Source organism: Ranitomeya imitator, chromosome 7 (genome assembly GCF_032444005.1).
Source record: "Ranitomeya imitator isolate aRanImi1 chromosome 7, aRanImi1.pri, whole genome shotgun sequence".
Lineage (NCBI taxonomy): Eukaryota > Metazoa > Chordata > Amphibia > Anura > Dendrobatidae > Ranitomeya > Ranitomeya imitator.
The window spans coordinates 36,995,933-37,023,410 of NC_091288.1; the positions used below are offsets into that span (position 1 = coordinate 36,995,933).

Here is a 27,478-nt window from a genome sequence, read left to right on the forward strand (position 1 = left end):
TTACGGCCAGCATCCGCGTGTTCCTGTGCCCATGCCTGTGTCTTCCGCTGATCCCAGGGTGGCAGACTGGGCTGTGGAGGCACGGGACATTTGGGATCGCACGCAGGATGCCATTCGGGCCTCCAAGGAGAGAATGAGGTCCTCCGCCGATGTTCATCGGCGCCCCGCTCTGACTTTTGCCCCTGGCGACTTGGTGTGGCTCTCCGCCCGTAACATCAGGCTGCGAGTTGAGTCCACTAAGTTTGCTCCTTGCTACTTGGGTCCCTTCAAGGTTCTCGAACAGGTTAATCCTGTGGTTTACCGCCTGGCTCTTCCTCCACGCTTGGGTATCACCGACACCTGTCATGTGTCCCTCTTGAAACCCGTATACATGTCCCGGTTTTCCGAGTCATCTGCCGGGACATCAGGTTCGTCTACGGACGATTACGAGGTGAACGCTATTTTGGGGTGCAAGGTGGTACGCGGCAAAAAGTTTTATTTGGTGAATTGGAAGGGTTATGGTCCAGAGGACAGGTCTTGGGAGCCTGCTGAAAACATTCGGGCCCCACAGCTCATTGCTGCCTTCGAGCGTAGCGAGGCCCAAGGAGGGGGGGTAATGTTAGGAGTCGAGTTTCCTCTGCTGCACAGGGGGAATCTCGATCCGTCTCCACTGCGGTCTCCCATTCTCCTCCAGCCACAGTGGAGTCTGCTCAGCAGGGACGTCGCTCCCAGTGTCTTGCTCGCTCTCACTCTGTACAGAGAGTTACTGCTGCTTCTTCAGCTCCTGCCATTAAAGTCAGTGCTGGTCAGCGGCGAGCGGACTTCCCTGGGACTAAGTCCTTGTTTGCGCACACTGAGCATGCCCAGAGCAAGATCTCCCGTTGGAGATCGAGGGTCATGTGCTCTGGCTCTGCAGCGCATTCCATTGGTCCTCTTGGCAGGTCTTGGAAGGGCAAAGTTTCTGTGGCCACTTCCTGTCCTGCAATTATATAAACTGCGCATGACCGCACGGCCATGCGCTAGTGCACAATTGAATACGCGTGTTTGTTGTGAGTGCAAGTCGTTCATTAAATACCCCTACCCTATTGTATGACTGTTCGCGTATGGAGTATGGCTGCTATCTAGCGCCCGACAAATCACTCAACGTATCACACACGTATCAGCGTCTATTGCTGTGACCGCCAGTGCGGCGCCACGCGCCAGCAGTGCGCTTCCTGACCCACGTCTGGGTGCTTAGTGGTGCCTGCCAGCACGGCACAGTTCGCACTTCGGTGCTCTAATTATAAGAGTTGCCTAACACACCCTGTTGCGGTGTTGTGCCAGCAAGGGTCTAATCGGACTTCAATCCTAGTTGGGGTTAAGTTCGCTGACTGCTTGCTCGCCTTCTATGTGCGGTACCGCGACCCTGTGACGCAACAGGATCGCTTCCTTCACGTTGGGTGAAGTTTAACCTACGCGAGTATACTTATGAGTACCGCCATATAGTCCGTCATTACTCAGCAGCAGGTTCCATCTCTGCACGGTGGACCCCGGGCTACGAACGCACCGTACACTATCAGTCTTATTATTTGGTGCGTTCCGCTAGCCCTAACAGGATGAATGGACAAATATACTCAGACATTTAATTAAAAAAATGCTGCCATCTACTAGGATAATGAAGATTAAATGAAGGTGGACATTTCAGCAAGACAGTGATCCCAAACACACAGCTATGAAGTTGCTAGAATGGCCCAGCCATTCTCCTGAACTGAATAAAACAGAAAATGTATGGAAGGAACTAAAGCTCAGAGTTCAAAGAAGGAGCCCATGGAACTCTCCACATGTGAAGAGGGTCCGTGTGGAAGTATGGGCCAACATCACACCTGAGCAATGCATGCGACTAGTTTCTCCACACAGGAGGCGTCTTGAAGCTGTCATCACAAACAAAGGATTTTGGAAGAAGTAGTAATTACATTTCAGTAAGCATGTTCAATACTTTTTCCCTGTGTCATTTCTTGTTATTACACATAACTTAATTTATGGAAATTTATGTTTTGATTTCTCTTCCTATTTGGATTGGATGGGTTGTTAACGACATCTTGTGAGAAGTTTATTTCAATAGCACCTTAGAAAATTGGTGATGAGTTCAATACTTATTTCACCCACAGTTTGAGCAAAATGGGATAGAAGATTTGAAATAAGGCCCCATATAAGCAGCTGATGTGGTGCCAATAACATGATATTCAATGCACACAGAACAATTGCATTAACAATTATAGTTTCTGTAATAGATACTTGCAGAGGTTAATGTGAAGTCTGATTTAAGGTGTTTTTTTCTATTTGAATATAAAGAAGGCTATTTGGAGAATTAATTGTTTTTACTCCTTGTCATATTTTAAGAATTAAAATAGATAAATAAATACAAAATCCAAATGCACATGCAAATATGATATATAAGCCCTATCTAGACTTAAAAAATGCAAAATTACTGCAAAAATAAAGTGATATCACATTACCCAGCAGGCACAAGTAGACAAATGTAAGGCTTATAAATGTTAATACTGGGAATTTTGTATTTCTTTCAATCAGAATTTTACAGCTTTAGATTTTTGTTTGCATTGTTCAGTTATGTTCCTTAAGTTGTAGTTGTTTTTTAAGCATCTCATGGGGAAATGTATAAAACACATGGAGGGCAATTATAGTTCTGTAATATACCTATTGAAATAGTAAACGGCTAATTGAAAGATTAATGTTTTGTGCTGTGAGTAAATGCATAGAAAATGACAAAACTAAAAGCGTGGAGGACAATACTGTCCCAGCGTGAAGAAAATACCTTCTGTGAAGCAAGCATCTGGTTCCATGATTTCCTCTTGCTCTACTAAAGCTACGGGTTCTCCTTCCCCTACAGGCCTGATATCAACAGTACTGCCTTCTGACGAGCTTGATAGGGTCAACTTCTGCAAAAGAAATGATTAACAAGTACCGTTAAAGACACATTATCCCTTAAGTTGTAGCTCCTCTTAACACAAAATTGTAATTCATGATTTGATTACTTGCAGTAAAGCTATATCGTAACACGACTATTGACCATGAGGGCCGTCATCTTGACCAACAGTCTCAAACCACCATCTCTGGCCTGCATACTACCACGGCACTGTGATAATGTCTTAGTGGGTGCCTCAATGCTCAGTTTGTTAAAATCATGGTAGTAAACATGCCATAAATGTCCGATAAATGTGGGTACAACCTTTGGGATCTGCTCCTTTCTTGAGAGAATGGTCAAACGACCCCCTTCTAGCAGCAGCTCAGATGAATGAATGACTGAGCAACATACTTCAAAGAGAGTTCAAAAAGTAGCTGAGCAAACTGGCTCAATTTACTCCTGCTGTAATTAAGCTGCAATTTACATTGCAACCGTGCACACATTGACTCATATAGCGTAAACACCTCCAAACAGAATATTACAAACCATGTTTTTTCTAAACAAATGACAAACATCTCAAGATTTTTTCAGCCAAGATGAAATGTTAGTAAGGCCACATCTGTATCTAGTAGAATTGGTGCAAATTAATTTGTAGGACCCGGGTCATTGACCAATCAGCACTTTGATTTAGGAGCAGAATTTATTCCACACAATGACATAACTTGAGACCCATTACAAAATCTCCAACGGGGCCACCAACTAACATGGGACTTTAATTGAATTGTTCTTCTCATATGTGCCAAAGGGATCTTTTGGGTCCCTCTAGGCTTTAGAGCATGGGTGCGCAGAAGCGCCTGAACCTGCGATAGTTACGCCTTTGATACCTCTAGGACCATCTTGGTCATTAGGTTTTCTTAGTATTGTGATTGAAAATAATATGTCACTAATAACTCAGAGCGTGAGTGTAAGTTGACTTTTGAGTATTCAGGTCTTAACAGTCATCTTCTTTCTTTTCTACTGTCTTCTCTGTTCTTCGATACACAGCATGAAACTAGGCAAGTGATCAGCCACAGTTGTCACATGACTGATCGTGTGATCGCTGGGATGCAATACAGCCCTAGCAAAGCTCAAAAAGTAACAATCATCACTGAAACTGGGCTGATTTCCTTTACAATACAATCTAAGTTACTGTGGAAATATGCACTTGAAAAGTGTTTTTTACCCCTTAGGGACAGACCATAAAAGTAAAATATTAAAAGAAAAAAATAATAAATAAATCGAAGGAAAAATATATATGAAAAAGAAAATTTGGAATATAAATTAAAAAAAAACACCATGGCCCCATCCTAGTTACCCTAAAATAGACATGTAATATATCAAAATTATTGATATTCAGATGCAAACAAAAATATTCAACCCACGTAACAGAATAAGTTTGTTTCCTACTGTGTGATATATAACATGTTATATAATTAGTGGTTTCTTCAAAATGCCAATTATAACTCATCTTTTGTTTCATGGTCCATGGAACAGAATCCCAAAATGTTTGTACCTCATTTATGCGGTTTTGAGCATATTGAAGCTGACTTTCCTTGTGCTTTTGGGGCTGTAGAGGTGACATCTTGGAGATCAGGCATAGAGGCCTTCAGTGCTTAGCAATTGATTTACTGTGCAAACTGAAACCTCAGAGTCTGCTGCCACAAAATCTTGCTGCAGGTTTTTTAAGACAAGATAGGACAAAAAACGCTAGGACTGCTAAAGAGATGATGAAGAGGGTCCAAGGTGAGTATGCATATAGAGAGTATACATATATTCACCTTGGACCCTCCTCATCGTGTATTTGGCAGCGCTTACTCAGTCTGTGTTTTTTTGTTATATCTTGTCCTTCAACAGTCTTGGCACTGGGGGGCCCAGAATTCGGTGGACGCAGCCGCAGCCCACTGACAGGGACACTCTTATGAGAGCAACGGTGTTGTGCCTGATCTGCACAACATGAGTAGATGAGGGCAATAGCTCACATTTTTCTATACACCCCTTTGACTTTCTCCACTAGGAGCGCTTTTGAGCACTTGAGGGTAGTTGACCACTTGCCTCCTCAAAAAAATGGTGGCAAACCGTGATAGTATCCTCTTTTTAGCATGTCTGATTAGTACAGCCAGGGTTTCTTTAACTTTGATCTTGTGAACTTTGCTTCTAACTGTATCTACACTGTGCAGAATTATTAGACAAGTTGTATTTTGATAACATGATACTTTCTATACATGTTGTCCTACTCTAAGCTGTTCAGGCTTGAGAGCCAACTACCAATTAAGTAAATCAGGTGATGTGCATCTCTGTAATGAGGGGTGTTGTCTAATGACATCAAAACCCTATATAAGGTGTGCTTAATTATTAGGCAACTTCCTTTCCTTTGGCAAAATGGGTCAGTAGAGAGATTTGATGGGCTGTGAAAAGTCCAAAATTGTGAGATGTCATGCAGAGGGATGCAGCAGTCTTGAAATTGTCAAACTTTTGAATCGTGATCACTGAACAATCAAGCGTTTCATGGCAAATAGCCAACAGGGTCGCAAGAATCATGTTGGGCAAAAAAGGCGCAAAATAACTGCCCATGAATTGAGGAAAATCAAGCGTGAAGCTGCCAAGATGCTGTTTGCCACCAGTTATGCCATATTTCAGAGCTGCAACGTTACTGGAGTAACAAAAAGCACAAGGTGTGCGATACTCAGGGACATGGCCAAGGTAAGGAAGGCTGAAAAACGACCACCTTTGAACAAGAAACATAAGATAAAACGTCAAGACTGGGCCAAGAAATATCTTAAGACTGACTTTTCAAAGTTTTTATGGACTGATGAAATGAGAGTCACTCTTGATGGGTCAGATGAATGGGCAAGAGGCTGGATCAGTAAAGGACAGAGAGCTCCACTCCAACTCAGACGCCAGCAAGGTGGAGGTGGGGTACTGGTATGGGCTGGTATCATCAAAGATGAACTTGTGAGACGTTTTTTGGTTGAGGATGGAGTGAAGCTCAACTCCCAGACCTACTGCCAGTTTCTGGAAGACAACTTCTTCAAGCAGTGGTACAGGAAGAAGTCGGTATCGTTCAAGAAAAACATGATTTTCATGCAGGACAAAGCTCCATCACATGCCTCCAACTACTCCACAGCGTGGCTGGCCAGGAAAGATCTCAAAGAAGAAAAAATAATGACATGGCCCCCTTGTTGACCTGTTCTGAACCCCAATGAGAACCTGTGGTCCCTCATAAAATGTGAGATCTACAGGGACGGAAAACAGTCCACCTCTCGGACCAGTGTCTGGGAGGCTGTGGTGGCTGCTGCACGCAATGTTGATCGTAAACAGATCAAGCAACTGACAGAATCTATGGATAGAAGGCTGTTGAGTGTCATCATAAAGAAAGGTGGCTATATTGGTCACTAATTTTTTTGAGTTTTGTTTTTGCATGTCAGAAATGTTTATTTCTAAATTTTGTGCAGTTATATTGGTTTACCTGGTGAAAATAAACAAGTGAGATGGGAAAATATTTGGTTTTTATTAAGTTGCCTAATGATTCTACACAGTAATAGTTACCTGCACAAACAGATATTCTCCTAAGATGGCCAAATCTAAAAAAAAACCACTCCAACTTCCAAAAATATTAAGCTTTGATATTTATGAGTCTTTTGGGTTGATTGAAAACATAGTTGTTGATCAATAATAAAAATAATCCTCTAAAATACAACTTGTCTAATAATTCTGCACACATTGTATAGGGACATTTAATGCCTTTGCATCTTTTTTGTATCATTTTCCTTGTTTGTGCAAGGCAATGATCTATTCTTTTTATTTTTCGGAACATTCACTTGACAACTCAAGAATATTTTTGAATTTCATGTTGGAGCAGGCTAAGACTCCTCATTATTGCTGTGAGAAGCTAGTGTCTGATGCATCATGTTTGCAGCAGGTTACAACTGCCAAAAATTCTCTACTAAGTGCTAAAGACGCTTGTCATGAAGGGGTAATTATTAGACTGCAGAAGTCAGTAAAAGTGGTATTTTGTGTTCAATTTGGAGAAACCACTTGTTGTATCTTTTGTTTTAAGATATTGAGATTGTTCTTGTTTCATTGGTTTATTGCAAACAGCAGAAAGTTTGTTATTTTTACTAATAACCTTAATAATCTTAATTTGCAATGGGGGTTGAATAATCTTGATTGAAACTGTACAATTACAAACATAAAAAATGTATATCGCTAGAGCAACACTATATAATTAACTGAAAAATTAAGTAGAATTTTTGGCATTTGATTTAAGACTTTGAATCATCACAGCAGGATGATATATAACTAGGACTTCATGAGTTACTTAATTACTGTAGATGAGTAAATCAAGCAAAATTGGAATTTCTTTTGCCTCTACAGATCCCAGTGCATAATAGATATAAGAAGTAAAAAATAAAAAAATCCATATTCTCATCTTACCCCTTAACTTTCCAGCCCCTTTTCTCCTCACCGTCACCTGCTCAGCCCTTGCCATATCTTCAGACAACTGGCACTCATGATGAAATTCCCCGGTCTTTGACACAAGACTTTCAGCCCTGAGAGGGTTTTGGGTATGCATACGGTAGGTCACGGCACATAGCATCATGACACTGTAACCTTTCACACACTTGCACAAAATCCTCTTTGGCTTTATCAAAGCTGGAAATCCCAGGGAAATCAGCGCGAGCGGTAGCGATCTCAGTATGTGACAGAGATGGGCAGCGGTGAGGAAGGGGGAGAGATGAGTATAAGGAATTTTTTTTTATTATTTATTTATTTTTATTATTATTATTATTATTTTTTTTTTTTTTAACATTTTGATGGCTTTTAATGGTTCAGAAAATAGTGGCCAGTGGTCGTCATTTTTCTGAATCATTGCAGAAACAAATGACAAAATAAATCCACATTTATTACTAATGATACCGTAAATGCAAAGTCTGGATCCAAATGATTTTCTACAAAGATGTATCACTATGATCACACAGAAGTGTTATCATGAGATCACTGGAACATCGCAGCTGCAGATCTGGGCTTGTATTTACAAGCACTGGTAACACAGTGTTAGGGCTAGCGGAACGCACCAAATAATTAGAGAGAAGGTATGAGGTGCGTTCGCAGCCCGGGGTCCACCGTTCAGAGATGGAACGTGCTGCTGAGAAATGATGGACTATATGATGGTACAATGTGGATACACACATGGGTTAACTTCACCCTGTATGAAGGAAGCGAACCCTGTTGCATCACAGGGCCGCGGTACCGCACAAAGAGCGTAAGCAAGGAATCACAGAACTCGAGTTCGTGTAGACCTCTTGCGCTCGACACCACAATTGGGTTATCAGAGTAACTGAGAAAGTAACTTAAATGCACAAGAGTGCGTGCTGTGCCACTCTGGCGGATGCCACTAACCACCCAGACTTGGGTAAGGAAAGCGCTCTAATAGTGCACGGCGCCACACTGGTGGTCACAGCAATTAGACACTGTTTTGTGTGTTATTGTGCTGATAGCTCAGCCGGGTGCTAGATAGCAGACATCCACCTTACATGGGCAGTCATACACAAGAGAGGAGATGTTTAAAGAACGACTTGCACTCATCAACACACACGTTTTCAAATGTACACTAGCGCATGGATGAGTGGCCATGCGAACCTTTTATAGTGGCAGTGCAACAAGACCTTCCAGATGGACCAATAGGAGCAGCAACAGGACCTGAGCATGTGACCCTCGAACTCCAATGGGAGGTCGTCCTGTTGGCATGCTCAGTATGAGAAAAGCAGGACTTAGTCCCAGAAAGACCTGCTCACTGCTGTTCACTGCTGGCTACAAAGATAGAGCCTGGAAGGGCAGCAGTAACCAGTCGTCCAGTATCAGAGCTAGACACTGGGACTGATGTCTCCGCTGAACAGGCTCCACTGCGGCTGGAGAAGAATGGGAGACCGCAGCGGAGATAGTTTGAGACTCCCCCTGTGCAGAGGCGGGAACTCGACACCTAACATTACCCCCCCTCCTAGGGCCCCCCTCCTTGGGCCTCGCTACGCTCGAAGGCAGCAATGAGCTGCGGAGCTCGAATGTGCTCAGCAGACTCCCAGGACCTGTCCTCTGGGCCATAACCCTTCCAATCCACCAAGTAAAATTTTTTACCACGTACCACCTTACACCCCAAAACAGCGTTCACCTCATAATCGTCCGTAGACGAACCTGATGTCCCGTCAGATTACTCGGAAAACCGGGACATGTGTACGGGCTTTAAGAGACACATGAAAGGTGTAGTTGATACCAAGATGTGGAGGAAGGGCCAGACGGTAGACCACAGGATTAACCTGTTCGAGGACCTTGAAGGGACCCAAGTAGCGAGGTGCAAACTTAGTGGACTCAACTTGCAGCCTGATGTTACGGGCGGAGAGCCACACTAAGTTGCCAGGAGCAAAGGTCGGAGCGGGGCGCCAATGTTCATCGGCGGAGGACCTCATTCTCTCCTTGGAGGCCCGGATGGCATCCTGAGTGCGGTCCCAAGTGTCACATGCCTCCACAGCCCAGTCTGCCACCCTGGAGTCAGCGGAAGACATGGGCATAGGCACAGGAACCCGCAGATGCTGGCCGTAATTAAGGAGGAATGGCGTCTGACCGGTGGAGTTGGCTACGACGTTTTTTAGCGCAAACTCCGCCCACGGTAACAAGTACGCCCAATCATCCTGCCTGGCTGAAACAAAATGTAGCAGGTATGTGACCAGAGTCAGGTTGGCCCTCTCTACCAACCCATTCATCTCGGGATGATATGCTGAAGAGAGATTCACCGCAATGCTGAGTAGATGACAAAGCTCTCTCCAGAACAGAGATGCAAGGTGGGGACCCCGGTCACTGACAATTTTGTCCGGCATACCGTGTAGGCGAAAGATATGCTTAATAAACAATGCTGCCAGAGCATGTGCAGAAGGTAGCCGTGGAAGAGGCACCAAGTGCACCATTTTGGAGAAATGGTCGGTGATCACCCAAATAATGGTGCAGCTACATGACTTGGGTAAGCCCGCCACAAAATCCATCCTGACTATCTCCCAGGGCCTGTCCACCACTGGCAGGGGGTAAAGTAACCTAGCTGGCCGTTGTCGAGGGGACTTGTTCTTGGTGCAGGAGACACACGCCCGAACATAGTCTCTTACATCACGGGCCATATGCGGCCACCAGTATGTCCTCGCCAGCTGCTCAGATGTCATTTTGGTCCCAAAATGTCCACCCACTCTGGACGAGTGAGCCCAAGAGAGAACCTCTGGGCGCAAATTAGTTGGTACAAAAGTCTTGCCCGGGGACACAGACTCTAATGAAACCGGAGCCACGGTTCTCAGGCTCTCAGAAGGGACAATAAGCCGAGGCTCTTCTTCCTCCTCATCAGATGATACAACGGAGCGAGAGAGAGCGTCGGCACGAATGTTCTTCTCCCTGGACAGAAAATGGAGGGTGAAATGGAACCGGGAGAAGAACAGGGACCATCTGGCCTGGCGAGAATTTAGCCGCTGGGCTGTCTGTAAGTAGACCAAGTTTTTGTGGTCTGTGAATACTTGGAAGGGAAAGCGAGCCCCCTCCAAAACGTGTCTCCACTCAGAGAAAGCCAACTTCATTGCTAGCAACTCCCTGTCCCCGATAGAATAATTCCTGTCCGCTGGTGTGAAGGTCTTGGAAAAGAAGCAGGGATGCTTCCGACCTTGAGCATTCTTTTGGAAGAGGACTGCTCCAGCACCAACGGATGAGGCATCCACCTCTATTATAAATGACTTATTAACATTGGGGCGATGTAAGATGGGAGCACTAGCAAAATGAGACTTAATAGAAGTGAAGGCTTTGGAAACCTTCTCAGACCACAATTTGGGATTTGCTCCCTTCTTGGTGAGGGCTACCAAGGGAGCTACCAAAGTTGAGAAATGAGGGATGAACTGGCGATAATAGTTAATGAACCCCATAAAGCGCTGCACCGCTTTAAAAGAATGGGGTTCTTGCCAGTCCATCACAGCCTGTAGTTTGGCAGGATCCATAGCCAATCCTTGGGCAGAGATGATATAGCCCAGGAAAGGTAAGGACTCCTGCTCAAACACACATTTCTCCAACTTGGCGTAGAGGGAGTTTGCCCGTAAGAGGTCAAAGACTCTGCAAACATCTCTCCGGTGGAAGTCAATATCTGGAGAGTAGATAAGAATATCATCCAGATAGACTGCGACCAACGTGGAGAGCTTATCCCGGAAGATATAATTTACAAAGTCTTGGAAAATGGCTGGGGCATTACAGAGCCCAAAGGGCATCACTAGGTATTCATAGTGCCCATCCCTGGTGTTAAAAGCCATCTTCCATTCATCCCCCTCACGGATGCAAATCAGGTTGTAAGCACCCCGCAGATCTAGTTTACTAAATACCCTTGCTCCCCGAAGCCTATCAAAGAGCTCAGATATCAGGGGCAGAGGATACTTAAGGTACCTTCACACATAACGATATCGTTAACGATATCATTGCTTTTTGTGACGCAGCAACGATATCGTTAAGGAAATCGATGTCTTCACTGGTAACCAGGGTAAACATCGGGTAACTAAGCGCAGGGCCACGCTTAGTAAACCGATGTTTACCCTGGTTACCAGCGTAAAAGTAAAAAAAAAACAAACACTACATACTTACCTAACGCTGTCTGTCCCCGGCGCTCTGCTTCTCTGCACTCCTCCTGTACTGGCTGTGAGCGTCGGTCAGCCGGAAAGCAGAGCGGTGATGTCACCGCTCTGCTTTCCGGCCGCTGTGCTCACAGCCAGTGCAGGAGGAGTGCAGAGCACAGCGCTGGGGACAGACAGCGTAAGGTAAGTATGAAGCGTTTGTTTTTTTTACTTTTACGCTGGTAACCAGGGTAAACATCAGGTTACTAAGCGCGGCCCTGCGCTTAGTTACCCGATGTTTACCCTGGTTACCCGGGGACTTCGGGATCGTTGGTCGCTGGAGAGCTGTCTGTGTGACAGCTCTCCAGCGACCAAACAGCGACGCTGCAGCGATCCGGATCGTTGTCGGTATCGCTGCAGCATCGCTTAATGTGAAGGGGCCTTTATTCTTAAATGTGATGGCGTTAAGACCCCTGTAGTCTATGCATGGACGTAGCCCCATTCTTCTTCTGCACGAAGAAGAACCCAGCCCCTGCAGGTGACACTGACTTCCTAATGAATCCTCTTGCCAGATTCTCTTGTATGTACTGGGACATTGCCTCCATCTCCGGTAGAGATAACGCATAGACTCGACCCCGGAGAGGCTCAGCAGCAGGCAAGAGGTTAATAGGACAGTCATAGGGGCGGTGAGGCGGATGGGTCTCCACAGCCCTTTTGGAAAATACATCCGCATAGGGCCAATATTGTTTGGGGAGAGAGGATAGATATGCAGGTACCTCAGTATTAGCAACCTGAACGCATTCCCTCTAACATCTACCCCCACAAGATTCACCCCATCCCATAATTCTGCCTGGGGACCACTAAATATGAGGAAGTGGTACCGTAGCCAAGGTATCCCTAACAGGACCTCATCAATTCCCTCAGGAATGACTAGCAGAGATGTAATCTCCTGATGAGATGGCGAAATGGACAAAGTAAAAGGGATGGTCTGGTGTGTTATCTGTGAGGCCAGTGTCGACCCATTCATTACTCGTACGGTTACTGGTTGAGCAAGCATTACCAGGGGTTTTGCGTGACGTTGGGTGAAGGCAGAAGACATAAAATTGCCCTCCGCCCCAGAATCCACGCAGAGCTCTACCGAATGGGTGGATGAGCCAATTGTAATTGTCCCCTTAAAGGACAATTTGGAGGCAAACGTCGCCATGCTAGTGTACCTCCACCTACTACCACTAGACTCTGACGTTTCCCCGACCACTGGGAACATCTGGTGGCAAGATGTCCTGACTGCTGGCAAACATGACAGACCTGGAGTGCACGAGCGGTCCGGTACTGAGATTCCGCTCGTGACACTTACATGGCCTCATGTGAGTCAGTGGCCTGGACCAGAGATTCCAAAGGTTTGGCGAAGGTGGGAGCCAGCCGAAACCTCTGCCTACACTGGGCTCGCTCTAACCTCCGCTCGTTAAAACGGAGGTCAATACGAGTGGACACAGCTATTAGCTCCTCCAGTGTAGCGGGAATCTCCCTAGTAGCCAAAGCGTCCTTCACATGGTCAGCCAGCCCCCTCCAAAATATAGGGATAAGGGCTTTATCCGACCACTCCAGCTCAGACGCTAAGGTGCGGAAGTGGACGGCAAAATGGCTGACCAAGGATGAGCCCTGAGTCAATGCCAACAGTTGGAGCGCCGTATCATGGGTGACTCGAGGTCCTAAAAAAGACCTGTTTCAGAGTGCTCAGGAACAGCGGAGCACTCTGCACCACATGATCGCCACGCTCCCACAGCGGCGTAGCCCAGTCCAACGCCCTGTCTGACAGGAGAGACAAAATGAATCCCACCTTTGCCCGCTCTGTGGGGAAACGTGCAGCCAGGAGCTCGAGGTGTATTGAGCACTGGCTCACAAAACCCCTACAAGATTTGCTATCACAAGAAAATGTATCTGGCAGCGGGAAGCGAGATAGTGTCAAAACAGGGGTGGCAATGGACAAAGTTGCTGCAGCCACGCTAGCAGCCTGAACAGCTACTGCGGTAACATCCACAGCTGAGGTTGTGCACTCGAGAGCCGCCAACCCACCCTCCAGCTGCTGGACGTACTGCAAGGATTGCTGTTTGTGCATCATTACTAGCCAAACCCTGGTGCTAGTGTAATGTTAGGGCTAGCGGGACGCACCAAATAATTAGAGAGAAGGTATGAGGTGCCTTCGCAGCCCGGGTCCACCGTGCAGAGATGGAACGTGCTGCTGAGTAATGATGGACTATATGGCAGTACAATGTGGATACACACATGGGTTAACTTCACCCTGTATGAAGGAAGCGAACCTGTTGCATCACAGGGCCGCGGTACCGCACAAAGAGCGTAAGCAAGGAATCACAGAACTCTATTCCAGGACATAGGATTAGAGTTCGTGTAGACCTCTTGCACTCGACACCACAATTGGTTTATCAGAGTAACTGAGAAAGTAACTTAAATGCACAAGAGTGTGTGCTGTGCCACTAACCACCCAGGCTTGGGTGAGGAAAGCGCTCTAATAGCGCACAGCGCCACACTGATGGTCACAGCAATTAGACGCTGTTTTGTGTGTTATTGTGCTGATAGCTCATCTGAGCGCTAGATAGCAGACATCCACCTTACGTGAGAAGTCATACACAAGGGAGGGGATGTTTAAAGAACAACTTGAACTCATCAACACACACACGTTTTCAAATGTACACTAGCGCATGGCTGAGCGGCCATGCAAACCTTTTATGGCGGCAGTGCAACAAGACCTTCCAGATGGACCAATAAGAGCCGCAACAGGACCTGAGCATGTGACCCCCGACCTCCAATGCGAGGTCGCCCCGTGGGCATGCTCAGTATGAGAAAAGCAGGACTTAGTCCCAGAAAGACCTGCTCGGTGCTGATCACTGCTGGCTACAAAGACAGAGACTGGAAGGGCAGCAGTAACCAGTCATCCAGTATCAGCCTGAGCTAGATGCTTGGACTGACGTCTCCGCTGAGCAGGCTTCACTGTGGCTGGAGAAGAATGGGAGACCGCAGTGGAGATGGTTCAAGACTTCCCCTGTGCAGAGGTGGGAACTTGACACCTAACACTCAGCATTGAAGTTTTTCCCATTTTAATGCACTGAGGGGCATTTTCTGCATCACATTTAATAATTCTTATTTTCAGATGACTCTGCTCTATCGAGAACACTTGAGCATTCTAATTTTGGCATACAGCTGCAGCATTTTCTGGTCTCAGACTGTACAGAGATTAAATTACTAACATACGGATCATGTTTTATTTTCTTCTTGAGTCTTTTCTTTATTCGTTGCTTGTATATGAAGACATATTACTTGGCAGTCATTGATGATACAGATTTCCTGTTGTCTTGTCTTTATAGTGGACCTGTCACTGAGTCAAAGTGGCCAATTTTTGCTCTTATTTTATTCCTGCTGCTCTTATGAGTAAGTCATTTGTTGTATTTCAGAAAACTAAAATATGGTTGCTTGCAGATTGGCTGGGGCTACATAGCCTATGCTTTATACTGAATCTGTAAACCACTCTGTGTGCACGCTCAGACAGGAGCTGTGTGCTCCTGTCTGCTAGGCTGTACAATATTTGGAAATTTATTAAGCAATTGGTAGGGGTCTATTGGTATGTTTAAAGTTTAATTAATCTAAGAGCTGAAGGAATATTTTTAATTTTGTCTATCCACATTCTAACACTTTGGACCTGATTTATTAAGGTGGTCATGCCAGAATTTGTAGGTAAAACAGTATGCAAAGAAGAGGCAATTTGCATATTATATATCCCAGAGGAGCATTGCACAGTGAATAAGCCTCCTTACCTTGACAAGCCAGAGATTGTATGTCACTCTTCATAAGGAGAAACGTTACCCCTTAGATCCTAGGTAAAACAGAATATTTTTGTACAACTCGGAAATTGTTCAAAAATATTGTGACATTTGGCATTTACATGCCAGTCTCCAAAAGCTACACCAATATGGGTGTCACATGGATGGTACGTAGCCACGTAAGCCCATCAAATTCATAAAAGGTTCCGCCAGTGGTGCAACTTACTACAGAAATGCACTTCAGTCCCCTACTGCCGTACATTTCCAGTTTTGCAAGTTAGTTAACAGATGTACCTAATTCATTAACTATTGTGAGCCTCTTAATAAAGTACTTCAGCCAGCTTATTCACGAAGACTGGTGAGCACAACACCAATCTTAATGAATCAGCTCCTTGGTTTTTAGGTGCCATTTTGGGATACTTTAGAGTGTAATTTTTTATAGTGGGGGGAAAAGCCTCTTTAAGCTCAATGGTGTTTAATTAGACACAATGGCAGCCATGGACTAGCACAGGTCATCAAGTCATCTACCATGTTTGAAATTGTTGCTAAGAGAGAGTCTAATAGGCTGCTAGTGCATTTTATAGAAATATTGCAGTGTGTTTTGTGATCAACCAAGGGATAACATGCTAAAATCCCCTAATCGGACTGAAAGTATCATGGAACTCAAAACTGTACTGCATGCTGAGCAAAAAAATAATGTACCCAGAGATGCCATTACAGTGTATGTCACAAATAAAATCAATTAAGGGGAAGTTATCATCAGAAAATAATTAGGGATGAGCGAACATGCTCGGTGATCACTCAAGAAGCTGGGTGCTTGGATGTGCTCGATGCGCATAAGCCACTGCTCAAATTTGAAATTCGTATCCCTGCCCCCATGTTTGGCACCTGTTACATAACCAATAAGCATGCAGGGATTGCCTAAGAGGCATTGTAATGCCATAGCCATCTTGGTAGTGGCATTACTGTGATTGGCTGGCTATATGACATCATCAGGGGTGATAAAAGGACAGGTGCCACCATGCTTGGCACACTGATGACATTACACAGCTCAGGGACAGTTCTTATTGGAGGGAGAGAGAGGGCTGTGTGTGCTCAGTTGAATGAATCCAGGGCTGTGTGTGCTCAGTTGAATGAATCAGAGTCCTCTAGCATTGAAACTTGTGCTTATTCTGAAAAATCATACTAACTTCTAACTGCATTGTGGAACATTTTGGTGGTATATAATACTCCAAAAAAGCATTGAAAAAAAATCTGGATTCAATTCCTCATGAATACAGTATTACATGCTTTGTGGTACATTTATGTGTTATGTAACACTCCAAAAAAAGCATTGAAAAATTGATGGGGGTATAACAAAGAGTTTGGGACTTGTCATCAGATCTCGTTCAACCATCAGGCAGTAGAGATGGAACACTTGCCTTGAAGGCTTCAAGAGCTGATGGCTGGAACCAGGGTCATGTTCCTCAAAATGGAGGGGCAACATTGCTGCTATGCGGTGGGTGTGATCCAAGAAGGAAGGGAGCAGGATGAACCTTTCTTGAGGAATGAACTGGCCTGGAAGAGGATTGCACTTTGCAATCTGTGCAGAGCATTTATAAGTGTAGGAGTACAGCAACTACACTTTAAAAATATTTGAATGGGGTCTGCCAGTTCTTTCCTTTCTAGGGTCTATAGATGACTGGATGACCCTTCTTATATTTTTTCCTGGCTTTGCACTTTTTGAAAAGCCTTTATAAGTGTAGCAGTACAGCAACTACACTTTAACAATATTTAAATGAAGCACGCCAGTTGTTGCCTTTCAGGAGTCTATGGATGACTGGATGACTCCTTATAATTTTTTCCTGGCTTTTCACTTTCTGCAATGCTTTTATAAGTGTAGGATTACAGCAACTATACTTTAAAAATACATGAATGAGGCTTGCCAGTTGTGGGTCTATCGATGACCCTGATTATAATTTTTTCCTTCCTTTGCACTTTCTGCAAAGCCTTTATGATTGTATGCATACAGTATAGACCAAAAATTTGGACACACCTTCTCATTTAAAGATTTTTCTGTATTTTCATAACTATGAAAATTCTACATTCAAACTGAAGGCATCAAAACTATGAATTAACACATGTGGAATTATATACCCAACAAAAAAGTGTGAAACAACTGAAAATATGTCTTATATTCTAGGTTCTTCAAAGTAGCCACCTTTTGCTTCAAGAGTTAGTCACCGGGAATGGTCTTCCAACAATCTTGAAGGAGTTCCCAGAGATGCTTAGCACTTGTTGGCCCTTTTGCCTTCACTCTGCGGTCCAGCTCACCCAAAACCATCTCGATTGGGTTCAGGTCTGGTGAATGTGGAGGCTAGGTCATCTGGCGTAGCACCCCATCACTCTCCTTCTTGGTCAAATAGCCCTTACACAGCCTGGAGGTGTGTTTGGGGTCATTGTCCTGTTGAAAAATAAATGATGGTCCAACTAAACACAAACCGGATGGAATAGCATGCCACTGCAAGATGCTGTGGTAGCCATGCTGGTTCAGTATACCTTCAATATTGAATAAATCCCCAACAGTGTCACCAGCAAAGCACCCCCACACCATCACACCTCCTCCTCCATGCTTCACGGTGGGATCCAGGCATGTAGAGTGCATCCGTTCACCTTTTCTGCGTCGCACAAAGACACGGTGTTTGAACCAAATATCTCAAATTTGGACTCATCAGACCAAAGCACAGATTTCCACTGGTCCTTGTGTTCTTTAGCCCAAACAAGTTTCTTCTGCTTTTTGCCTGTCGTCCTTAGCAGTGGTTTCTTAGCAGCTATTTTACCATGAAGGCCTGCTGCACAAAGTCTCCTCTTAACAGTTGTAGAGATGCGTCTGCTTGTAGAACTCTGTGTGGCATTGACCTGGTCTCTAATCTGAGCTGCTGTTAACCTGCGATTTCTGAGGCTGGTAACTCGAATAAACTTATCCTCAGAAGCAGAGGTGACATATAAGACATATTTTCAGTTGTTTCACACTTTTTTGTTAAGTATATAATTCCACCTGTGTTAATTCATAGTTTTGATGCCTTCAGTGTGAATGTACAATTTTCATAGTCATGGAAATACAGAAAAATCTTTAAATGAGAAGGTGTGTCCAAACTTTTGGTCTGTACTGCATATCAACTAAACTGTCAAAATATTTACGTTCAAAGATTTAGTCATCCATACAGTTTAAAATGGTTCTTGTTACATTACAGTGGTATGTAACACTCCAAAAAAGCATCAAAAAGTTTTTCTGGATTCAATTACTCACCATACATTATTACAAGCTTTGTGGTACATTATGGTGGTACATCACACCCCAAAACAAGTTGAAAAATTTGTCTGGATTAGTCATCCATAGAGTGTTAGACGCTTTCTGACACTCTGAAAAAGCATTGAAAATTTTTTCTGGATTCAATTACTCATCCATACAGTGTTATGTGCTTTATGCTAACATTTGGTGGTATGTAACACTCCAATAAAAGTTACAACATTTTTTTAAGGATGCAATTAGACATCCATACAGTTTAACTTGGTTCTTGTTACATTACAGTGGTATATAAAACTCCCCAAAACACTTCAAAAAAGTGTTATGCATTCAATTATTCATCCATACAGTCTAACATGGTCATTGTTACATTACGGTGGTATATAAAACTAAAAAATGGTTACATTTTTTGTGGATTCAATTACTCATCCGTACAGTTTAACGTGGCTCTTGTTATATTATGGTGGCATATAAAACTAAAAAAAAATTACGGTGGGTTAAAATTTTTCAAAAACACTCGAGCTGGTGCAGTTCACAAAATATTTTTGTTAAAAAAATTGGCTATTGTCATATATACTGTAGAACCTGCTTTGTGTTCAATTTTGTTAGTTTGAAACAAAAAAATTGGCCGCCTACAGGTGTACAAATTTGGTTGTTAAAAAATGTACTACTGTCATACATACTGTTGCACTTGGTTTGTGTGCAATTTCATTTGTTGGAAATAAAAACAAAAATTGGCCTTCTACAAATTTGGTCCCTCGATACTCAATCACCAGCCGCCCCTATTTCTCCTGGTGTGGCATCCCCGCCTTGTACCAGCACATGCCCAGGAACATCACCCATGTCTTTACCAATGAAGTTACTGGGATTATCCACTTAACGGCTGACAATTGGACAAATGCTTGGGGCCAGAAATGCTACATTTCACTTACAGCACACTGGGTTAATAATGTGGAGGTCGGAGCCGAGTCCCACCCTGGCACGTCACACGTGATACCGATGTCGAGGATTGATGGCCCTACTTCTATTAGGGCTTCCTCCATCTCCTACACAAGTTCCTGCAACCACTCCTGCTCCTCTTAATCCTCCATTTCCGGCATGCTATCTCAGAGCACACATCAGCTGGAAGCTCTGCAGCACTGCTTCAGCGAAGTGGCAACAAGCTCTACTAAAGCTAATGTGTCAAGGAGACAAACTGCACACCACAGCACAGTTATTGAATGGAATAACAGACCAGGCAAATATGAGAGACCTGGAGCAGTTTGCAAAAGAAAAGTGGTCCAAAATTCCAGTTGAGAGGTGTAAGAAGCTTCTTGATGGGTATAGGAAGCAATTGAATGCAGTTATTTATTCCAAAGGGTGTGCAACCAAATATTAAGTTGAGGAAGCCAACAATATAGTCCAGACCATTTTTGGAGTTTTGTGTGAAATTATGTCCAATTTTCCTTGTTTTTTTGTGTTGTTTCAATACATACAAAGGAAATAAACATGTGTATAACAAAACATGTGTAATTGCAATAATTTTCTGAGACAAATATCTTATTATATAGATTTGCTAATATCTCAAGAACGGTTGAACAATTTATTAAGTAGTAAACTGGAAACATTGCTTGCATTTACAAGCACTATTCTACATTAGAACCACAAGAAAAAAATCTCCACTGAAAAACATGTAATTTTATGAGTTATGCATTAAAAATATCACAAAAGCAAATAATGGCACCCCCCCCCCCAAAAAAAAAAAAATGAGCAGAGTTTGGTGTACATGCATCCAAATTCAGCATATACAGGACATTAAAGGGGCAGCTAGGGCAAGAAATAAAAATTAATAGGGTCATAACCCCAATCTCAGCAAATTAGCAATACCAGTCAAAGATACACTGACATACGAGATGTTAATTGTGCAATTGCTATTAAAAAGTATTATTATTGCCCCTGGCTAGGTAGATAGGACTAAAGATGACACACTTGATAAAAATGCTGTCCCTGCTTTGCCCTATCGGTGCTCTAGAAAGATGTCACTCTTCTTGCCTATTCTTTTGAGGAGCATTTAGACTTGGTGCCTAGAGCAACACCAGCTGTACATTCAACCTTGTGAAGGTGCGATTTCTAACAAAGGACTGGCAGGGTATCCTGTAGCCCATAAATTAAAAGGGATCTGCCTTGGATAAAAAAAAACACCACAGGAAAAAAACAAAACCTGCAAAATTGGATTATAACTAATCAGCAGTTGCTATCCTACAGCCAACACTACAAGACAGACAGTAATTACCTTATAATACAACAGCATTAAAACAGCTCAGAAAATGTGCTCAGAGGATTTTATATTAACTTGGCAGAGAGGATAGAGCAGTAATCCACTTAGAACTATCTTATAGAGTCCCCCGGTCTGGGTGTCTGACATACTCTACACATATATCTATTCGAACTCAAATGGGTCAAAGTAAAAAGGTAAAGGTCAGAAAAGTCTAAGTGTACTATTACCCAGTTTGACCAATAGGTTTACTAATAGTAAATATACTGTTTATGTCATGGAGAACTGTGCGTGGTAGCTTGTCAGCCTGTACATGGATTTGAACTTTCACGGGGGCCACTGGGTTGGGACTACAGAGTAGCTGCTGGCCGGTAGAGCAGGCTATCAAAAGATAGTCAGGAAATCGAGTCAATACCAGGTCAGAAAAAGGAACAAAACTTTCAAGCAGCAGAATAGTCAAAAACTTGCACCAAGGACAGAAACAGCAATCAACCCAGTAAAGCTGAAGCAAATAAACCAGTAATGAACCAGAATAACATGAACATGCACTGGAAACAAGAAGCTTGTGGTTTATATAGTGTGAAGCCTCTCCTAAGGTTCACAAAAGGGAGGAATTAGAAATCAAAATGAGTAGAAAGTGGATCTAGCTCAATGCATACAATTTTTTTTTACATTTTGTTAACACATTAAAACATTTTCACAGGCATCTGTGGTACGTAAATTGGAATCTCAAAACATTAACACATAAAGAGTAAAGGCCCCTTCACATTAAGCGACGCTGCAGCGATACCGACAACGATCCGGATCGCTGCAGCGTCGCTGTTTGGTCGCTGGAGAGCTGTCACACAGACAGCTCTCCAGCGACCAACGATGCCGGTAACCAGGGTAAACATCGGGTAACTAAGCGCAGGGCCGCGCTTAGTAACCCGATGTTTACCCTGGTTACCATGCTAAAAGTAAAAACAAACAAACGCTACATACTTACCTACCGCTGTCTGTCCTCCAGCGCTGCGCTCTGCTTCTCTGCTCTCCTCCTGTACTGGCTGTGAGCCGGAAAGCAGAGCGGTGACGTCACCGCTCTGCTTTCCGGCTCACAGCCAGTACAGGAGGAGTGCAGAGCACAGCGCTGGAGGACAGACGGCTGTAGGTAAGTATGTAGCGTTTGTTTTTTTTTACTTTTAGCATGGTAACCAGGGTAAACATCGGGTTACTAAGCGCGGCCCTGCGCTTAGTTACCCGATGTTTACCCTGGTTACCAGTGAAGACATCGCTGGATCGGTGTCACACACGCCGATCCAGCGATGTCAGCAGGAGTCCAGCGACGAAATAAAGTTCTGGACTTTATTCAGCGACCAATGATCTCCCAGCAGGGGCCTGATCGTTGGTCGCTGTCACACATAACGATTTCATTAACGATATCGTTGCTACGTCACAAATAGCAACGATATCGTTAACAATATCGTTATGTGTGAAGGTACCTTAAGGGTGCAGAGTGCACCAGAAACATGTTAATGTTTTAATATTCCAATTTGAGGACCACAATGCTTGTAAGCACTGACACATGTGAAAATCTTTTAATAATGTGTTAATAAAATTGAAGATTTTTTTTATCCGTTAAGCTGGATCCCCTTTCTAATTATTTTCATAGCTTTCGTCTTTGGCAGTGATGTTTGTTCCAAGCTCTGGAAGGATCAAGCAAATACAGTGAGCTTCCTTTTTGTTTTTCCTTCTTTTTAGTAATTAGAAACCCAAATTCAGGAAATACAAGAATACATAAAGGTTATATAGGTGCGCTGCCAATGATGTTAGTGAGGATGCGGTAATTAAAATAAGTACCTTTTATTTAGGATCAAAATCACAAACCAATTTTCGGCTCCGGAATAGAGGATCATCAGATGTAATCAATGATAACACCTGATGAAGGCTCCGGTCCGGATCTGAAAACTGGTTTGTGATTTTGATCCTAAATAAAAAGGTACTTATTTTAATAATCGCATCCTCACTAACGTCTTTGGCCGAGCACCTATATCAGCTTTATATTTTTTTTTCTTTCCCGGTTCCCTTTGGTGTACCATGGATATTGCTGGTGTTGCACCTCACTTGGTGTTACACTCCAAGTCCTACAACCCAGCACCACTTGAAGTAACAAGCCATTTTAGCTCCACCTTCCCAACCTGATTTCATATTCATGAATTACCGTAACTATCAAGCTCCCTGTCTGGAAAGCACCATAAGTCCCAGAATATAAAACAGAACAGCTGCACTGTCACAGTGATAGACCTGCAGCAATGTTATAAAATACAGTAAATGAATGTGAATGAAATACAGTAGTCACTTGTCAAATGACGACAGACCCTTCTTCAATGAAAGCCACCCTCCAGAATGGTCAACAATGTAATCCATTATCTTGACCTTTCGGCCTATGTCGGGCTGGTACTGTATATGGTGGATATAAAATGGTATGAAATAGCATAACAGACTACACTAATTTTAAGGACTATATATGACAAATAAAATTTTTTTTTTACAAAAGATATATATGGTCAAAGTATCTAGCTGTATTCCTATACAATGGGACTAATTACAGCCCTATATGGGAGCACATAGGTAGAATAGAGAGCAATTGCGTGATGTCAACAAAGTCTTACTTAGCAAATGATGAAGCCCCCTTTATACGGTACAGTCATATTCATGGGGACATGGACTGTCTTGATGAATGTCCAAGTCAATTTATCGATATTAAACAAAAAATTTAAATATACACATATTTGGTAGTGCCGTGTTCAGAATTGCCCGATCTATCAATATAAAAAAGAATTAACCCGATTGCTAAACAGTGTAACAAGAAAAAAATTTAAAACGTCAGAATTACGATTTTTTTGGTCGCTACTACATTGCAATAAAATGCCATAACAAGCGATCAAAACACTGTATCTAAACCAAAATTATATCAGTCAACTCAGCGGCAAAAATAAGCCCTCATTCAGTCCCAGATGACGAAAAATGGAGACACGACCGGCCTCGAAAAATGGCGCTTTTTTTTTAAACTCAAACACTAAACTGTAAGCTTGCAAGCAGGGCCCTCATTCCTCTTGGTATCTATTTTGAACTGTGATTTCTGTTATGCTGTAATGTCTATTGTATGTACAAGTCCCCTCTATAATTTGTAAAGCGCTGCAGAATATGTTGGCGCTATATAAATTAAATTATTATTATTAATATTATTATTTAAACAAATTTTGGAATTTTTTTTTCACCACTTAAATAGAAAGAACCTAGACATGTTTGATGTCTATGAACTCGTAATGGCCTGGAGAATAATAGTGGCAGGTCAGTTTTAGCATTTAGTGAATATAGTAAAAAAAAAAAAAAAAAAAAACAACTGAGGAATTGCACTTTTTTTTCCAATTTCACCGCACGTTTTCAAGTACATAATATGATAAAACCAATGGTGTTGTTCAAAAGTCCTCACAAGGCCATACTGACCAAAAAAAAAGTTGGCTCTGGGAAGAAGGGGAGCAAAAAACGAAAATGCAAATATGGAAAATGGCAACGGGGATAAGGGGTTAATACTTTAATTTTTACTCCCTTTAAAGTACAGATCTCTTGATTGCTTGTTCTGTGTACTGCAGTATGACAGTTTTGCAGTGTATATTGTCATCCGTGATCTTCTATGAAGCCCAGCATATCTCTGAGCTTCACAGGAATACTAATACTAATACTAAGATAGCAGTCATGGGGACCTTCAGAAGCACCTCAACTGCAAAGGTAACCCATTGCTACCCTTTGATCGCATTGTTGAGCACTTTATTAAAAGTCAATGTCAGAAATTGAATCTACATGGTTAAACATTAGCAAGTGGAGCAGAGACATGTGGAGCAAGATCAGCTCCTGAGCCTCTTCCACACTTGCAGACCCCAGCATGGACACACTGTTAAAATTATTTGCACTAAGAGATTAAGGAGCTACTTTTTCACCTTTTCACCCTTCTTCTGCACACTTAGAGTACTCATGGACTAGTGACACAGGATTGGGGAAAAAAATAAACAAGCCAAGAATCACTAAAAAGGGCAAACCCAAACTCAAGAAGGCTAAGCCTGAATGGGATGCTGACCGCTTCAGCCATGATCCTCCTAGGTTTCGTTCCAACCCCGCCAAGATGAACCGAAGAGCGGCAAATGGCAATGGAAAGCAATGTAGGAATGTGGATAGGTAAGTTGGTATGTTTTATGGCATTTTCACATACACAAAGGTATGCGGTTTATAAACTTAAGCATACAGAACTTACATAAGCCTGGCGAAATACCTGATCTCCAATTAACAGCTGCTACAGCAGAATGTTGACAATGTGATGCAGCTGGCACCCACTAATGACGGGGTGAGCACAGCGCCTGTGCTGCTTTACCACTATCAGCTATTTTTGATACTATTATGGTACAAGGCTTGGATGCGTTAATCATTGTTAGCGATCCACTCTTGCTCCTATGCAAACATTAGGCTATTTTAGATCTCGGAAGAACATCTCAGTCACATGCTTGGTTGCTAACTCGATTGATAGTGCCACACGATAGTAGACTTTCTCTAAGAATGCCATACTTGGTGCTGTTGGTGCGACACAAATTGATCCTTTAGTGCCACTGTTGGAAAAATACGTGTGATTTATGAAGTTTTGCTGAGCTGTTTGTCGATTTTATTGTGTTAGCACAGAATGACTCAAACCTCCAAAGCAATCTTGCAGAGTTTTATGTTCAAACCCCAAACCAGGTTTGGTAAATTGTGGCAGCCATTTGACTTTGTTTGTTAAAGTTCATTTTCCCACAAGTAAAAAGAGTTCCCATGTTTACTAATCTCTTGTAATCACAATTATGAGATTACAGGAGATCACATTTCCACGAATCTATCATTTATGATACAGGTGGTAGCAGCTTTTAAAGAGGACCTTTCTTTGGATTTTTTTTAATTTAAACTGGGGTCCTCCAATTTGAGTTGCACCACTGATTCTGGAATATATTTTCTTTTTTTTCTGTGACCCTCCATTCCAAAGTTATGTCTCTTGGTAATAAAAATGCAAATTTTGGTACCAACCAATTGAGCATACACCACCAAACTTCTCTTTGTTTTGATTGGTCAACGTCAGAGAATAAAAAGCAAACGCCCACTGAAAATTTCTGTGGAATATCCCAATTGGTTGGCGGGAAAAATGACATCTTTTTTTACTGGAGAAGAGTAGCATAAATTTAGAAGGAGGCACACTAAAAAAGAAAAACTGTTCCAGAATCAGTAAAGCAGCATTAATTGGTTGAGGTATTCAGTTTAAATGAAATATCCATTGAAAAGTCCTCTTTAAAGGAACAGTAAACAAAAAAAAAATTTCCAGAAATTCCTCCCTTGATCTTCTAATTTTCTTGGATTTCTAAAAACTGAGAAAGTTTTGGAGACATCTTATCTGGTCTGTCTGTCACAAGAGATCAGCAATGTCTCTCTCCTCTACCTCACAACCTTATATTTAGCTATAACATAATTGTCTGCAGCAGGAACCTCCCCCTTTCTATCCGGTCATACAATAGGAAAAAAAGATTGCTAAACCGAACCCGCCTTTAACAAGCCTCACCTCGCAGTTGGTCTGCAGTGTTGTGAATTCTGTGGCAGAGCTCCCTCCTGTGGTCACAAGTGGTACTTCGGCTGATTCTCTCTGGGAGCTTCCATTTGTGGAGGAAAGTGGTACTGCGGCTTCTGAGTTTCCTCCCTCAGGTGATCTGGTGAGGTCGTTAGGTGCTTCTCTACTTAACTCCACCTAATGCTTTGATCCATGCTTCCTGTCAATGTTCCAGTGTTGGACTTGTTTTTCCCTGGATCATTCCTGTGGCCTGCTGCTCTGCATAGCTAAGTTCTTCTTTGCTATTTGTTTGCTATTTTTTCTGTCCAGCTTGTCTAATTGTTTTGCTGGAAGCTCTGGGACGCAAAGGGTGTACCTCCGTGCCGTTAGTTCGGTACGGAGGGTCTTTTTGCCCCCTTTGCGTGGTTTTCTTTAGGGTTTTGTGTAGACCGCAAAGTTATCTTTCCTATCCTCGCTCTGTTAAGAAAGTCGGGCCTCACTTTGCTGAATCTATTTCATCCCTACGTTTGTCTTTTCATCTTAACTCACAGTCATTATATGTGGGGGGCTGCCTTTTCCTTTGGGGTATTTCTCTGAGGCAAGGTAGGCTTATTTTCTATCTTCAGGCTAGTTAGTTTCTCAGGCTGTGCCGAGTTGCATAGGCAGAGTTAGGCGCAATCCACGGCTGCCTCTAGTGTTGTTTGGAGAGGATTAGGGATTGCGGTCTGCAGAGTTCCCACGTCTCAGAGCTCGTTCTATTATTTTGGGTTATTGTCAGATCACTGTATGTGCTCTGACCGCTATGTCCATTGTGATACTGAATTGCCTATCACAAGAGTACAGGAAGCCCAAAGTGCTAATGATTCTCAATAGAGGGAAAAAAGAAGTTCTGAGACCATTTTTTTTTCTTTGCACTGTGTTTTGCCTTTTTTTTCCCCTAGACATTTGGGTGGTTCAGGACACAGGTGTAGCAA

The 27,478-nt window shown here is 43.0% G+C and overlaps 1 protein-coding gene across 1 annotated transcript in view; it reads right to left on the bottom strand.

Annotated features, from left to right (window-relative positions):
• The window catches only part of LOC138644540 (sodium channel protein type 2 subunit alpha-like), a 219,239-nt gene that overhangs the window by 36,909 nt on the left and 154,852 nt on the right, over positions 1-27,478 (bottom strand). Inside the window, exon 18 of the mRNA XM_069733064.1 lies at positions 2,792-2,915. Coding sequence (XP_069589165.1) covers positions 2,792-2,915 — 124 coding nt within the window. The remainder of the gene's footprint in view (positions 1-2,791; positions 2,916-27,478) is intronic.